The sequence below is a fragment of the Mercenaria mercenaria genome, chromosome 4 (assembly GCF_021730395.1).
Source record: "Mercenaria mercenaria strain notata chromosome 4, MADL_Memer_1, whole genome shotgun sequence".
Classification (NCBI taxonomy): Eukaryota; Metazoa; Mollusca; class Bivalvia; order Venerida; family Veneridae; genus Mercenaria; species Mercenaria mercenaria.
In genome coordinates, this window is record NC_069364.1 from 80,296,517 (window position 1) to 80,313,366 (window position 16,850).

Sequence of the window (16,850 nt, forward strand, 5' to 3'; positions counted from 1 at the left end):
TTACATAGATATTGAATGGGCTCCATGATCCCAACGAACCAGAAAATATAACAACACTGAATCCAGTTTTAAACTCAGCCTAGATTTCATAAAGAAAAATATTCTGATCAGGTTCAAAGTACATCAGATAAAAATGTGGCAACTGGAGAGTTAACAAGGTTTTTCTATGATATGATCTTGTGACCTAGTTTTGAACCCATTTTACTCAGTAGATATTGAAAAGCTAATGTAGATAGAATTGAAACTGTGGTCTCTAGAGAGAAATTTATTTAACCAATTGAGCTAGATTTCGATTACTGATACACTTGTGTCAGTTTCGTGCGAGGTTTTATTTAGGCTAACATTCCAACCAAGTTTTATTAAGATTTGGCAAAGGTTGTGACTTCTAGTGTGTTTACGGCGAAACCGGATCGCTAGGACTGTTCTCGAAACTGCTAAGCACCATGTCATAGCCTAAAACTAAACTTTTGAATAAACAGTTACTTAAATGATATACTTTTTTTAAGCAAAGTTGAATTTCGTGGGGGGGGGGGGGGGGGGGGGGGGGGGGGAGGGCACTCAGCACTCACCTGTCTTGATTCCTTTTTTTACGTATATTTACTACAGTGGCACAAGGCTGAAAGTATCTGTGTGACTACGTCAATGTCACATTGTAATTAAAAATGAGTATGATATTAACTACGTACGTCCTGTATCTTTCGAGATCTTTTGCTGCAGACAGTTCCGTCCAAACTTTTCCTGCTTTCACTTCTTTCTCTAACTTTTCCAGGAAGGATATCAGGGCGGCAGCGTCTCGTATCTTATTCAAATATGATTTTAACAGATAATTTTGAATAATATAATCTTGATGCTGGACCGATAGGTTTCTAGAATTGTTTGTATATCAGCCTAGTTTATTTCGCGCTGTTGTTACTTTAATTAATAGGTTAAGATTATTTTCTCGCAATTTCATAGTTTGAATCAGTGAGATCACTAAAATTTTCAATGGCACATGATTATCATTGGGAACTATGGCAGAGACTTTTATACACACTTAAAATATATTTCATGGAAATTAATATTGGTCGACGCACAGCTTTTTGGATTCTTTCTTGAACTGGTACACGTGTAATATTTTCTTATTGCTAAAACAAATGAAGATGTCTACAATATATTTGATAGCTGATCGCGGGGTTCTAAAATCATTGCGAATTCCAGCACCATTCAACAGTTTATTTGCCAATGCGAAAAAATCAGCTCGATTTTCCTCCTAGGGAAAATAGCTCTGCGGAAGAATCAAAATGCACGAGTAAGAAACCACATTTATATATAAAAAAAGAAACAATTGTAAATGTGTTTCTGGGTTTGACATTCCTGGTAACTGATAACTGAAGGGAAAACTGGAAATATCGTTAAAATATCTGAGTAGGCTCTGAGACTGTATCTTATTTCAATCAATGATAGTCACTTCCAGCTCATAGTCTTGCGAGAATCCGAAATATTAACATGCTAGTAAATAAATAGTATTGGATCTTACATGAGAATTCTTCATTCCTGCAACTTCTACTGGGTTCTTTCGGACCTTCGCGATGGCTATAGGAGTATTGGCTTGGTGAATTTTGCTCTGAAATAGGTACCCATCAGAAGAAGTCGTTTAAAATCAATTTTAGCTATGGGTGATATTAATAATAAAACAATTTTAACAAACGTAAGACGGATCAAGTACTATGAAGTTTTAAGGGGAGGTTTCAGAAAAGACATTTACAGGTCAACTTGTGGACGACGAAAGACATGCGCCGTATATTCTACCTGTAGTAAAAGATACCTTCGACGGTGAACTTCTTGTTTTATTTTTGGTTTTGATGTAAACGTTTGCTGGACATTTATCGACGTCCTAGAAATATAAGGTCGTAACTGTTACTTACGATCTTTTATGAACTATACATATTCGGAAACTGCCTTGAAGGGTCCATAACAACTTTGTGGCTATATATTGAGCTAAAAATAACGTTTTGTTAACAATATATATATATGTCGTATCTGTTACTTAAGACCAAGTTTTCGGTGGGTTTTAAAAATATGTACTGAAGAAAAATGTCGTATCAACCTCTTACAACCTTTAAAGATCGCATATCATGTGACTGGATACAAAATTATTTAGTAAATAGGTCGTAAGTAACAGATACGACCTTTCATTATTGTAGACTACAAAAAAGCATATACACTATTTCTTCATTATCATTAGCTCGGTAAATATATGACAGATAGTACCTTCAGTATTTAAAAGTATTTAAAAATATATATTGTTTTTTTTTTTCAGTTTTCTCAAAGTACTGTTTTTCACTTACGATCCGTCGTTATGTAGATTTTTTGACTGTGTAAGGAGACAGGAAATTCTATTAAACCTTTTTTAATACTTTGATTTATCCCAACTATATATGGGAAATTACTTGGAATAGGTCAGGCCAACATTCCATGATGCATGAATGTCAAACATTATCCCTTATGTCAATAATAATGAAGACGTGAGTTTGAGGAAAGTTTTTCTTGTATAGTGACTAAGTATGTTAGGAAACCCGTTAAAATAAGCTATTTATAAACTAACACCTACCTCATTAACTGCAGAATATATTGCATAGTTACAGGAGTAGCCCAGCCAAATTTTATTGATAGTCTGTGACCGGGACTTGACAGTATTGATAACATCGTCAGGGTTATACGCTTTTACCTAAAATAGAAAATTATATCGGGGAATAACACAATAAATACGATTATTCTCGGAAATAGTAAAACGACTGCATGCTCAAGTCAAATAGAACCGAGTGTAGTTTTTGTGTGCACTATTTATAGAACTGTGTCGGGTCGTGCATATTGAATGAAAGTAGTTCGGCAAATTACGATACAAAAGATACAATACGGCATTTTTTCTACCTGTTCGTATTTACTTGTGAAATACAAGCAGAATGTTTGACAGAATCTATATCAATATAATTGCACCTTTACTAATCCTACCTGTCCTGCATTACAAAACCTGTTCTATAGTGACATTTTGATAAAAACAAAACCATATTATCTTCACTATAAAACATTAGTTGTGAAAAGTATTAACTAATACCTTAACTATAAAACACTAGTTGTGAAAAGTATTAACTGAGATGAGCTTGCAGAGAATCGTTACCAAGGTGTCTACACACAACGCCGACGCCGAGATTATGGCAACAGCTCCAGTGACTTTTTTCAAAGCGAACTAACGAAAACGAAATGACCGTTTAGAGTCAAGTACCTCGACACAAGCTCCTGTTTTGTTAGCACAAGTTCCATCATTGTTTGTATTCAGATGTTCAGCTACTGTTACGGTCGACGCTTTGTCAGTTGGGTTTGCAGTAATCTTTGTTAAATGGTTCAATAGAAACAGCCTACACAACGATAAGATACATTGTTGGTAAGAAGAAAAAATCTTCAAAGTTTTCAATGATACAACTATATACTATATCTAAGATGTTTATATCGGACAAGAAGTTCTTTAACTGTAATTTCGCATTCTTGATTTGTTTTGTACTTTCAAGCCACATGTCTTTCAGACTGTGAGCATTATTTCGGACACACGTGCTCAATCTGTTTAGTATTATCTATCTAGAAGCATAATAAAACAATTGAACATAATTTGAGGAACACGTACTAGGAGTTCGTATCATTGATGAGTAAACAAAAATAATATTTTCAAGTTTGTTTACTCACGTTACCCTGACCTTTTCCACAATAGCGTAGGATATAAAGAAAGGATTATAATCTATATCGGTCGCTCTCAAATTAAACAACCCTGAAAAAATAAAAAGTTATTACACATTAGTTACGTTAAAACGTACATCAAAATTCTGTACGTTGTTTGTGACACATAACTATTTCGTACAATCACCGTCATATTCCCAAAACAAAAGATAAAAGGAAAATATATATCCTTACGTCTGAATTGATCCTTTTAAGATAGCTGCACATGTACCTTCGAAACTGATTCATGCTGTGATTGTTAATTTATACTTTGCGTAACTAGAACCCATTTCAACATGCTTGTCCGACACAACTTGGACTTTCATTTAAAAAATACTCTTTGAAGATAACAAAACATCTGGGTCTGTTTATCAGAGCAATCATACATTCCGATGTATGATTTGTTCCAGAAATATTATCATTTATAAATTTAAAAGAGAATTTGTTATGATAAAACTTATGAACGTTTGTGAAGTATGTCCTTAACTTACACGCTGTTTCATCTAAAGCGGTGACAACTAACATGTCAACTCTTTTCGCCTCCATTGCAGTACGCATGTCACTCACCTTATCTTGCCAAGTGCGTCCTGAAATATAACAGAATTATCAAAATTGTGTGCGTATCCTTTAATGAACCTCTCCACAGTGTCTGGTTTGTAGCTCATTTCAAAATGAAATACGAGGGGTGTTCCAAAAATAATGTCATTTGTGTTTTATTTCGCGGAAATCGTGTCAGGTGTACACAAAACCACCTCGTGTCGATAGAACGATCACTGAATCGTAACATAGGTAAATATCGCGCTCACACGTTCACTGACTTTGGTACAGTGTACATTGCTTTATAGCGTATTCATTACACTTTACACAAAATGACTGGGAAAAGAGCTGAAAATGTGCTTGAAATTAGGGCCTACATAAAAGGTAGGTCGTTACTCGGCATGAAACTTGTAGATATTCACCGCGAGGTGTGCGACATTTATGGGGAAGGTCAAATGTCTCGTAGGACTATTTGTAGGTGGGTAGCTAAATTTAGGACCGGACAGCAGCAACTCAAAGATGCTGCTCGCACAGATCGTCCTGCAACAACTACGTCGAAAGGTAACATCGAAACAATCCTCAGTTTGCTAAAAAAGTATGCCCGATTCACCGTAAGGCAATTGGCCCGACTGACAAACTTGTCGTTAGCACGAGTTCATGGAATTTTGAAGAAACACCTAAAACTTAGAAAAAAAAGATGGATAGCCCATTTGTTAACAGATGAACAAAAGAGGACCCGTGTAACAATGGCAAAAAAACTTCTGAACATGTACCTAAAATACAGCAAAAAGGTTTTTGATAATATAGTTACTGTTAATGGAACCTGTGTTTATTATTTTGAACCAAAAATGCGAGACGCCCAAGTATTGCCAAACGAATACGAACGGTGAAGAAGGTTTTGTATGTATTTTTTCACTCATAAGGGTCTAATCATTCAAATTCCGGTACCAAACGGCAGTACGGTCTAGGAAAATTCTATAAAAAAAGTTGTTCTAAGAAAATTGAAGAACTACTACAAAAGTCGCCGCCCCAAAACAGGACTTAAGTACCTCCGACTTTTGCATGATAATGCACCCGCTAACAAGGCACGCATTCTGACCGAGTTTTTGGAGTCAGAGGTTACCGTCCTTCCACACACTCCGTTTTCGTCAGACCTGGCCCCCCTGTTACTATTTTCTGTTTCCCAAACTTAAATATCATCTGTCTGGAAAGAGATACAAATCGAGAAATGCCCTTGGATCTGCTGTTTATCAGTATCTGATGGGTGTTCCCATAGAAGAGTATGAACAATGCTTCCAAAAGAGGATTGACCGGCTCAAAAGGTGTATTCAGGCTGACGGAGAGTATTTTGAAGGGCAGAGCAAGTTAATAATCAGAACATTTGCAGTATAGGAGAACCGATGCAAGTGACATTACTTTTGGAACACCCCTCGTATGGGCCTGTTCTTGGTATGTTGCTTTGTGTAGAAGACCCAGCTCAGCAGCTGCTACTTTGTGCGTTTTTCTATTTGTTATGTATATACATTTTCCAGTTTGTGGTATACATTTGTTATTGTTTCAGATGATGATGTGCATTTCCCAGCTTCTTGCACGTTATGCAGATATAACACTTCGTTCTAGATGTTTGTAAGTACAAGTTAGTAATGAACATTCATTAACTCTATATATGTAGATCTATCTATTTGCTTTGCACATTTACCAGTTTGTGAGGTGCATTTATTAAAGTATATCATAATTATTATTTCTTACCAGCAAACTGTAGCGGCAACACTTTAATTGGGGTATTAGGTATTTCTGGGCGCCCCAGTGTAGAGTTCCAGAATCTGTCAATAAGTTCTTCTTGTACCGGACGCATGTGTATACCAGACGCTAAAAGTTCCTCCTCGTATTTTTTCCAGTCAGCTTAGGATATACATGTAGTTACATTAAAAGCTATATAAACTTCTAATGATGCTATTTTATTTACGTACCATGTATGTTCAGAAGCGCACATTGTATCTCTCAAAATAAGTAAGTAGACTTAAAATCCATGCCTAAATCAATTGCATTTATTAAACTGAATTAGATACAATTTAAACAATCATTCCATGACTATCAGTATAGTACAAAGTCTTATATATATCAAACATTTGAACAATCTCTGTTCAAAACGGATGACATTCAATTTCATGCTTGAAACAACTATTGGAGGGTACGACACAAAATCTATTTGTTTTCTGTACTTACAGCTGCCCACTAGAAAAGGGCTCACACCAAGGAAATTTCCTCTACTTAATTCTTTCTTCAACCATTCAGTCATGGTAGGAACGCCCGGTTCTCCTGAAATTTGGAGATCAATTATGTATAAAGGTGATATCACTGATGCTTGATAGCACTAGTAGGATAGATACCATTATAGTAGGGTACGAAATAAAAAAAAAACATTCATTACCTACATACATAGAAAAGTGCCCCCCCCCCCTCTTCCCCCCCCCCCCCCCCCACACACACACACAAACAAAACAAAAAACAAAAAACATCCCATTCACTTCATTCTTTCTCCAAGCATTCAAACAAGGTAGGACGCCTCTTTTACTGCATTGCACTCTTCACGCTCGAGAGAAAATCAGTTATTGTCGCATGACAAATGTAATGAACAATAAAGAACTATGTAGTAATATTACTTCTTGTACAAACTGTCACATAAATTTTGAGTCGTGTCATGAAATTTATGTGACTTCGTAGAGAATCTCGGAAAGTGTCCGATTTATGATAAGTGTAACTGCAAAAAGTAAAAGCTGTACCCTGAATATGTTGCAATTGAATATAACCAGCTTTGTTTTTATTAACATATTAAATATATCTGAAGATATAACAATATTCAGAATCTACATCACATCGTCCATTAAAATAAAGACATGTGTAAAGTTTGAAAACATTTGGCCAATTAGTGTCTGAGAAACCTTCTTACATGCAAAACTTTAACCTGAAATTCTAAGTTAAAAAGGGACATTATTTTGACAAAAAAGCTAGGGGTATATGACTTGCCGTATCAAGTTATCATATGATGCCGAAGTTTGAAAGCATTTAGCTTAGTAGTTGTTGAGAAACCTGCTTATTTGCAATACTTGTGTGATGCGGACGCCGGTGCCGACGCAAGTGTGAGGACAAAAACTCTACTATTTGAATAAAAAACAGTCGAGCTTAAAACGGCATTAAGACCATATTCATCAAAACAATAGAGTGTCGTTTTCAAAGAGAAATTTCCTTAATTTACACTGAAACAAAAAACTATTAGCATTTACTAGTTTTTACTGAGCAACACTGCTTGACTCCCTTTCACATCTACTGCTTTAACTTTTAAAAACATAGAATGTTTAAATGGTAGTTAGTAGTAGGAACGACATATTTGAAAATATTGCAATATGCTATAAATATCTATATTTTGGACCTCTAGATGTAACGCTGAGCACTTGTTATGCCAACTGTACGTATAACTTACTATATACAAACAGTAAGTTCGATTGACCCTATAACATATTTCTCTATTTATTTTGTTACTTACTCTTGTTTAACTATTAACAACTAAGTTAAAAGCTCATTTTGGAGACTTCTTCAGTCCTCGAAATTTCAATATCATAAATTACTTCCCTTTATTGAATACCTGTAATTTGAAATTCGATTTTTACAGATGTAATGTAATAAGATATGACCTCCTGCAGAGTGACAAATAAATTTTTTAGCTCGACTATTTGATTTTTTTCAAACAGTAGAGCTTTTGTAATCAACATTTCGTCGGTTTCGGCGTCGGTGTCGGTGTCGGCATCCGCATCATAAAAGTTTTGCATGTAAGCAGGTTTCTAAACAACTTGGCCAAATGCTTACAAACTCACACATGGCATCATTAAATGAGCTTTAATGCCAAGTTAAATAACTCTAGCTTTTATTTTGTCAACATAATGCCCATTTTTAACTTAGAAAGTTTGGTTAAAGTTTTGCATGTAAGCAGTTATCACAAAAACTGTTCAGCCAAATCTTTCAAACTTCATACATGTCTTCGGCATTATGAGATGACCTCACGAAACAAGTAACATAATTCTAGCTTTTCTATTGTCAATTTATGCCCCTTTATAACTTAGAAATTCTGGTTAAAGTTTTGCATGTAAGCAAGTTTATCAAAACCTACTCTGCCAAATGCTTTCAAATTTCACACATGACTATTATGAGATGACCTCATGTGGCAAGTAAAATAACTCTACCTATTATATGTCAAAATAATGCCCATTTTAACATAGAAATTTTGTGACATTTTGCCTGTAAGCATGCTTCTCATGAATTACTTGAACAAATGTTTTCAGATTCTCTACATGTCTTTGACTTCAAGTGGCAAGAGAGGGGTGTGTGCATCCGTCTGTGTCTGTGTGTGTGTGTATGTGTGTGTGTGCACGGACTGATGGTAATATTTCAAAACTGAAGGAGAGATGCGGTCGTGACATTTGTGTAAAACTCTGACCATGACGCATGAGAATCCAGTTACAGTCTAAAGTATCTTCAGCTTCCAAGAAATATCTTCCGTCTGTCCATAACGCCTGCTTGTTAATTGTTATCACTGCAAATCCTATATAAAAATAAAGTCATTAAATATTCATGTTTGATTGAAAACATAGAAATACATAAGTCTAAACATATCTTATAAATAAAAGTACTCTTTTACAGAAAACTTAGAGCTCATACCAGTTTGTTGATAACGGAGAATAGAAACCACTATGCTCACGAAGAAACCCTAAACAAAATATAAAATTTCAGACTAGAATGCTTACATTATAACTCATTCATACCTGCTGATCCCTTGAAACCGGAAATGAAGCCTCGTCTTTTGTCGTACTGTGAAGGATACTCGCTCTGTAAAAATAAAATCAAAAAGCCTTCTTAGGGCGGTTGGAGTTTGAAAAAGGGGTTCTGAGATTACTGAGCCTGTATGTCACAGAAACTGCCAAGATAAAATTAAAAAGCAGGCACCACATCCATGGGGGTGATCTAGAAATACCAAAAGCTATTCAAGCAGAGGTACTGGTACCACCCAAGCCGAAAAGTTCAAGCTTAAAAAATAAACTATAAACACAACGTTAATGTTGATAATACAATAACTCTGACACTGTTGCAATATTAACTACTACATGTCGCGTAACGCGACGATGAAAACGTTAATTTTATTCTTTGTTGTTTATCACGAACGTATTCTGCAACAAATAATAATAATAACACCGTTTAAAATACAGAGAACAAAACTGATTTACACTGAAACAAACAATAATAATGACAATATGTATGCATAACTTGGCAACGTTTGACATGCCATGATACCACCTAAAACAATGCTGGTTTTTCGTTTTGAAATGTTGAAGTTCAGTGAAAATGAAACTTGCCCTGCCGTGTGTATTCCTAATGGCCGATGTCTTCAGGGCAAGGACACGGATACACGGGAACAAGAAGGGACGAGTTCCTATAATGGCCGTTTTCTGCCTTTCCGTGTTTTCAGGGCGAGGACATGGATACACAAGAACAAGAATGGACGAGAAACTGTTGGACTGTCGTGTCTTCGTGTCCTTTCCCCGAGGATACTGATGCAGTGAATTACCACCATACTTAACACAGCCACAGAATAGCAAATGTTAACAAACATAAATAAGTAAATGTACATGCAGTTAAAGACTTTTGAGAATGCAGAGCAACAAGATTATTAACGCTGTCATAAAATACAAAGACATTCAGTCTCAGTGGGCTTTTAGAACTGTGTGTCAGGAGTAGTCCGTCTGCGCCGTCAGACACGATAACACGTGGCGTCAATCTATCAAAGGGCTGGATACCTAACATGCCATGCTTCTTTGATAGGTAGAGTCCGCTATACAATTAAATTGTTTAAAAACAAATATTGGCAACGCACCTGGTTTTCGGAACGGGTTTTTTGGGAATGTAACTGTTACTAGTATCCGCCGATGGACAAAACAAAGAATGAAGTTATCTTTAAAAGTACATGCTTTACCAGTGAAATATTCTATCTGAAGCTAGTTTGAGTCATTCTGCAACCTCTGTGTTCTACGCTATTGTCATACTATCTTGTTGCAAAAGAGTTGAAATGTACTATATGTGCCATTCGGATAGAGTTAAAATCTATGACTGAATATTATATAGGCATCACCTGATGAGCATCTGCACTAGGAACGAGATAGGCCTGGATACCAAGGGTTGTGAAGTAAGTCCTCAGCTGAATGACTCTGTCGGTTGTATTTACTCGGGTGGGAGGGGCCGGTGCTCCCTATAAAAGACGAGTAACCATTAGTAAAAGTTTCCAGCAAGAATGTATGACATATTTCGATAATGACAATTGATTAATTAAAACAGTCGTATTTGCAAAAAAGGAAGGCTTGTTAATAAAGTTAGCCAAGTTCAATACAAATGATTACCACAATATCACAAAACGAGTTATGGGTGCTGTTTCCATACAGAGTTAGAGTTTAAGAGTTTATTCAAATATATTCCACATAGGGCCTATGTAGTCCATTATTAAATCGTCACCTTAATTCCAGAAGCATATAAGTTCATTTTTGACAAAATGGTGTGTTTGGTATCGTTGGATTCATCTCCAAACGCTCTACAACATGCACTACATTTATATGCGTGTAGCTCTAACATGAAGAGGGTAAATCGCTGTACCAGAAACGTCTAACTCACACATTTTATGTTCCAGTCAGATCTTCAAACGCGTTTTATCTCAAAACGAAAAAAAAAATGAAATTATACGCTTCTGGAATTAAGATGACGAAATGCATTACCGTTGAATGGCCACTCTGGTGGTGTTATCGCACATGTTCAAATTTCTAGATAAATAATAGTATGGTAATCAAATGAATGCTCTATCTAAGGTATTAAACCTTTGAAAGGTTTCTCGTTAAATATTTCGTCAAGAAAAGTTTTTAATCAGAAAGAAAGATTAGCAAAAATCATCTCAGCAAGCGGTGAACTATTTTATAAAACAATTATTATTATGTATAAATCCACTGGTATGCATTTAATCATAGTGTCATAAATAATGTCTTATATAGATATGTGTTGTTATATTTAATGTGAAATATAATTGTAATAAAATGTTTTATGGACCGTATTACGTCTCATTGAACAAAGAATGAAACACACGTATGCAGACGAGGCTTGACATAAGACCTATCAAATCTGAATAAAATTAAACCCTTTCTTTGCCCAAGTATCGCAAGAGAACTATTCCTCACAAAGACTTTCATTTATAAAGATGTCTAAGTTTATTACATATATACATAAACAAAATGTAATACAAATACATACGTAAACAAACTAAGGCAATGGTACAAAATAACCGTTATATACATATATCGTTTCATTTCAATCTTTGACACCTATTCTATTTAAACACCTACATTCTACAAGAAAGCAGAAAACATATAAAGAAGAAACAAATTAACGTCAAAATTTTGGTTTAAACCGGTCAGTTTTTATTGCAGTTTTAGTATTGTATGAATGGACAAAGATGGTTAAGTGAACATACCGTGAGCTTAAATATCTAATGTTTTATATAGAAAAACACGCTCTGTTTTCATCTTTATGATGAGGTTCCCCTATTTCAACGGTACATTTTCCTATGATTAAGCGCAGTTTAATGCAGGTCTTTCATTTTAGCACTTACAACACTTTTCATCACTGTCTTTGGAATATTTTATAGTTTGCATAAGAGTTTGGATATATTGAAATATGAAGGCATTAATCATTTAATAATGTTCTATTTTGCATTTTGATCTACCTTACTAACAAAAAATACAACAATACCGGTTTGCAACTATCCCAGTTCCCTGGTGTTAGGCCCGCCGCCTGCCGTTTATGTCTAGTTTGCGCGCCATATACACTGCTTGTAGCTGCAAAGTTAAAAACAACAGAACATGTGACATATTCCTTGGAAAAATATTTATTTCAAGGCGATCGTGATACAATTCCTACGTGTATTACGCACTCACGATACCTCACTACTGTTAGTATCTTTCACATCGAGGCTCAACCTCCGCGCAGGAATATTGTCTCTACTGTACTGATAAGGAGAAGTAACACTGTGTTGGAGTTTGAGCGAGGGTATGAGTGAGGAAATCAAGTTTCCCTTTTGATATGGGGCGGCATGGGCACTAATGGCCGTCTGTACGTTTGATTTCTGAAGTGTATAGTTTTAGTTATTGTACAAAATTAAATGCTATGGGTAGATTGCACAGAAGCATAGAGAACAGCCAACTCAGAGCCATGCATCGCAAAGTAAGCCCAACTGTGGCGGATATAGCAGGCGGGTTCCTACAAAAAATGCGACAACTAGAGAAAAGCAAACAGAATATCTTATATTTTGATTGTTGCTGTGTTTTAGAATATAATATATTCTCTCGTAATTTTCATATATCCTGTCAAAGAAAGGTGTTCATGAATATTTTTTATGAAAATGTATGTAAAAATGCAGAGAAAAATATTTAAAAATTGTACTGTTTTTCGCTGCTAGATATGCACGTAAAATTTCTTAAAAATGACCGTTATGAAATGCAGCGAATTTAGCGAAATGTTTTTATAGTCACCTTGTTCAAATCATTGAAATAAATACTATATCTCTCTCTATGTATATATGATTGTTTGTTGTTAAGTCCCATCGACACAATTTTGAATAAATAATTTCATTGCATTGAAAATAAACGTCTTGAACATTTTACTAGTATGTTCCAGAATAACTGAATTTTGTATAGAACGAAACATTCCCCGGAACCGCTATCTTTGGTAAAGGTCAGGTTACCAGAAAATTGGAATTTATAAAAGTAAATCTATAAGAATTATATCTTCTTTTAGATTTTGTTATATTTCAACTAATTTTGTAGTGTTTCTCTGCAAAACCAGGATCAGTAAAATTTGTAGTCAATGTTTAAATATATATAACATAATTTTGGATTTTGCTATGGGTATTCTACTTTAATATCCCATTTAAAATATCATTTATTGTTTAAAGTGTATTGCTGGCTTTCCTTTCTAGTTAGACCTTGCTCATAACAACACTGTGGTATTTCTTACAAACAAAGGACATGTAATACATATGTCAATAGAATTTTCGGCTGTTTTGGATTTATTGGTATAGATGAAAAATTAAAAATCAACATTTTACAGGAAAGACGACATATCTCGTGTTTACGGATTTTTAGCTAAAACAGAAACATCTTTTACATGTACAGGGTTTCTTAATTAGACGGTTTGAGTTCGCAACATTCATGCTTTTGCTAAGCTGACCTACCGACGCCAAGCTAGGATGACAAGTAAGAATGGCTATAGAATGCCACAATACACTTTTCGTTTTGATGTTAGTGATGTTACTCATTTTTACCACAGACAATGTGGTATAATTAAGAGTTTGATGGTCAGTCTGTTTCGTTACCTTATATATAATCATATGGCGACTACCACAAAGATTTAACTTGATAAATCGATCTCTTTCGCTTTCCTTTAATTAGATAAGCAAAATATGATAAATGAGTCATGAATCTGTTCCTTGCAAAAATATATGAGTCTCCCTTTAAAATTATTTATTAACATTTTAATCTGCCTCTAATATGCGAGAATACACATTACATGCAGTTTTAGTGTACTGATCAACTGCATAATGCATGAAACTTTTATGCAAATCCAAAATTAAAATGCAATTGTCTCACAATTATTTTGTTTTACACCTTATTAAGTGTTTATATACGATCGTGCAAATGTGAAAATGCAACAGAACTTCTGATTTCCCGGCAGAGTAATATCCTTCCGCAGTTTCATGTATACAAACGCTTAAAATAATTGATAGTCGCATAATGGCGAATTCAAACAGTTTCAATTTGCATTTTTTTGCAGTGCGTTATTTAGACCTTAACTTCATTGCAATATCTTACTGAAATAACATGACAGTTTTATGCCTGATATTTTGGTAGCATTTTCATCATTAAATAATTGCAATAAAGTTTGACAAGTTTACCTCTTTTCTTCAAGAATGTTAGAGACCCATGAAGAATAATTAAACATATTATACAAATATGGCGACACCGTACATATGATATAACAGAAAAAGCATCACTGCATGATTATATTTACAAATTATCACTTTTCGACATGTGTACGTGTAGGTACAGTAAAAACGATGTATATGTTAATTGTTCAGTGGTGTTGTACTAAACGTTCAATAAAAAATGTTGTCGTGGAAGCTACTACCATACACCACCACTACAAATTGGGGTCACGTTTGTGTGCTGATTTTACAAAGTGTATGTTTGACTGAAACTATTTTCTTGCCTCAAAGATGACCCTCATTGTCTTTTCTTTTTTATTTTACACTAACAATGTTCTTCAAGAAAATATCAGTTACTGACACAAGAAGAAGAATCATGGCGTGTGTTACAACCCTTCCACGAGCACTTTAACTTACACACTAAGCCCGCCATTTTGGCACATTTCATAAATTAAAGTGATCCGGCACGTGTATATTGGTAGATACTATTTTCAAACAAACAAAAATATAAATATCATAGTTGTGTTATCCATTTAGTAAAATCTGTAAGAAGGTTCTTTGTAAGCATATAACCCGACCAAGCAACATAATAGCAGATTCGTAGTGACTGAATCTGTTCATGAGAGGTGCAACACCTCCCACGCCCCTGGCGCCGGCTTATGCGGAATTTTATCACTTAAAGACGTAATGTTTCACAAAATAAGAGAAGTACTTATTCACCTGCGGCTTTTGTTATCGACAATCGGTAGAAAAAAGTTAATGCTCACTTTTTACAATGAAGAATAATACAAATAAATTCCATATATTCCTCATTTTGATTATGTTCACATCACCTGGCAATTAGAGACTGAATCACAATGCAGAGTTGGGTATTTTTGTTTCATTTGTGACGTCATCATAAACAGGACAATTATTATATTCAAGGATATGTTTTATTATGTCAATCGTTAGCACTTTGCATAATATTTGTATAAATTTTCTTTTATTATTTTTACTAGCAAAGATAAATGACAAACACAAAGAGTTTGATGTGACTGTAATTTTGTCAAACGGCAGAAAGAAAAATATGTAAATATGAGAACATCCATATGGTGGCTTTAATGGCTGCGTAAAATAGCTAAACTCCCTAATATAAGCTTAGAAAGAAGACACTGGCGAGATGACGAGTTAATTAACTTCATTCTTAGCAGTGGGGAAAGTAAGGCGCATCGCTTAGTATTATCCCACGAACTGAACGGAACCTACAAGAATAACAAGTTAAGGCTATATGACATTTGTCCAAAGTTAGCTCAAACCCAAATGTATCACATCACACACTTATCTAATCTAAGAAATAAATGAAAGTATTATAATCAATAGTCAATTCAATATGTCATCGTTTTACAACAAAATAAGAAGGCAGCCGGAGAAGAACTCGACGCAAAGGGTTTCATGAGGTTATATCAGGATACTTCCGGGAATTATAGGTCATCAAATATTTATCACCTGACGCATTTTGTAAGAGGTAGATATTTTGTTGTACGGTGTTCACACGGTTCAGTTCCTCCGTTGCTCTACCGGTATACGTGCATACGGTTTTTCGATCACATCATGCGTACGTACACCAGTGTAACAGCCAAGTTTTCTCCTGTTTTTTTTTCCTACTGATTAGTTTTTTTTTCTCTCCTGGTTTTTGTTCCTAACAAGGGAAAGATAAAATCTAGCCATTTGTTTCTCTCTCTCACTCTCTTTCTCTCTCCTCCTCCTCCTCCTCCTCCTCTTCCACTTCCACTCCCGAATATTTGTTTCCCTCCGAGCCTTTGAAAAACTGGTGATTTATTCTTCCCCTGGTGAAAAAATTCTGCATGGTTAGTTTTTTCCGCTTTGTTTTTGCACAGAAATAAAAGGTACACCTCTCGCCACTGATAATTTTTTCACTGCCTAACATGTAGGCCTACTTGTGCCATAACAATTTAATTGCTCGATTATCATATCCATCTGCTACCAAATTTCATGCTGTCTAGACACTTTTTATTTTCTGGTATTTATTTTAATATATAGAATAACAGTATTCTTGTTGATTCATTATCCATTTATTTCATTGGCATAGAATCTACATATTTGAGGTGTGAGAGAGGGTGGGGGTCTAAAGAACCAACTAGTCAGTTTCTTCTCCCTTCACCATCTATTTTTCAGGTATGTAGATACATACATACTAGTGGGGGAAAGAGTCACCTATTTTTCCCCTTCACAGTCTATCATTCAGGTATGTTGATAAATACACTGATGATTGGTGGGTGGGAGGTGGTGGAAATACCAACCCACTTCATCTTTTATCATTAGTCAGGTATGTAAATACGCGTGGAGAAAAACCAACAGGTTAATTTTTTGTCCCCTTTGTGTGCAAACATAAAGAGGGGGACACTAATCAATGGAAAAGTCGTTTGTTTTTTACTCTCCGTTTTTAACGTAAAAATAGGGCAGAATAAAGGTCATTTTTCTCCTATGTTGCTTACAAAGA

General features: G+C 35.1%; 1 protein-coding gene across 1 annotated transcript in view; it reads right to left on the minus strand.

Moving 5' to 3' along the window:
- Positions 1-15,252, minus strand: part of LOC123552272 (xaa-Pro aminopeptidase 1-like) — a 30,292-nt gene extending 15,040 nt beyond the window's left edge. Inside the window, exons 1-13 of the mRNA XM_045341793.2 lie at positions 15,118-15,252; positions 12,121-12,206; positions 10,463-10,579; positions 9,102-9,165; positions 8,777-8,881; positions 6,511-6,603; positions 6,034-6,186; positions 4,239-4,334; positions 3,718-3,799; positions 3,263-3,395; positions 2,591-2,707; positions 1,517-1,603; positions 687-799 (exon numbers count right to left, since the gene is read on the minus strand). Coding sequence (XP_045197728.2) covers positions 687-799; positions 1,517-1,603; positions 2,591-2,707; positions 3,263-3,395; positions 3,718-3,799; positions 4,239-4,334; positions 6,034-6,186; positions 6,511-6,603; positions 8,777-8,881; positions 9,102-9,165; positions 10,463-10,579; positions 12,121-12,206; positions 15,118-15,163 — 1,292 coding nt within the window. The 5' untranslated portion in view covers positions 15,164-15,252. The remainder of the gene's footprint in view (positions 1-686; positions 800-1,516; positions 1,604-2,590; positions 2,708-3,262; positions 3,396-3,717; positions 3,800-4,238; positions 4,335-6,033; positions 6,187-6,510; positions 6,604-8,776; positions 8,882-9,101; positions 9,166-10,462; positions 10,580-12,120; positions 12,207-15,117) is intronic.
- Between the last annotated feature and the right edge of the window lie 1,598 nt (positions 15,253-16,850).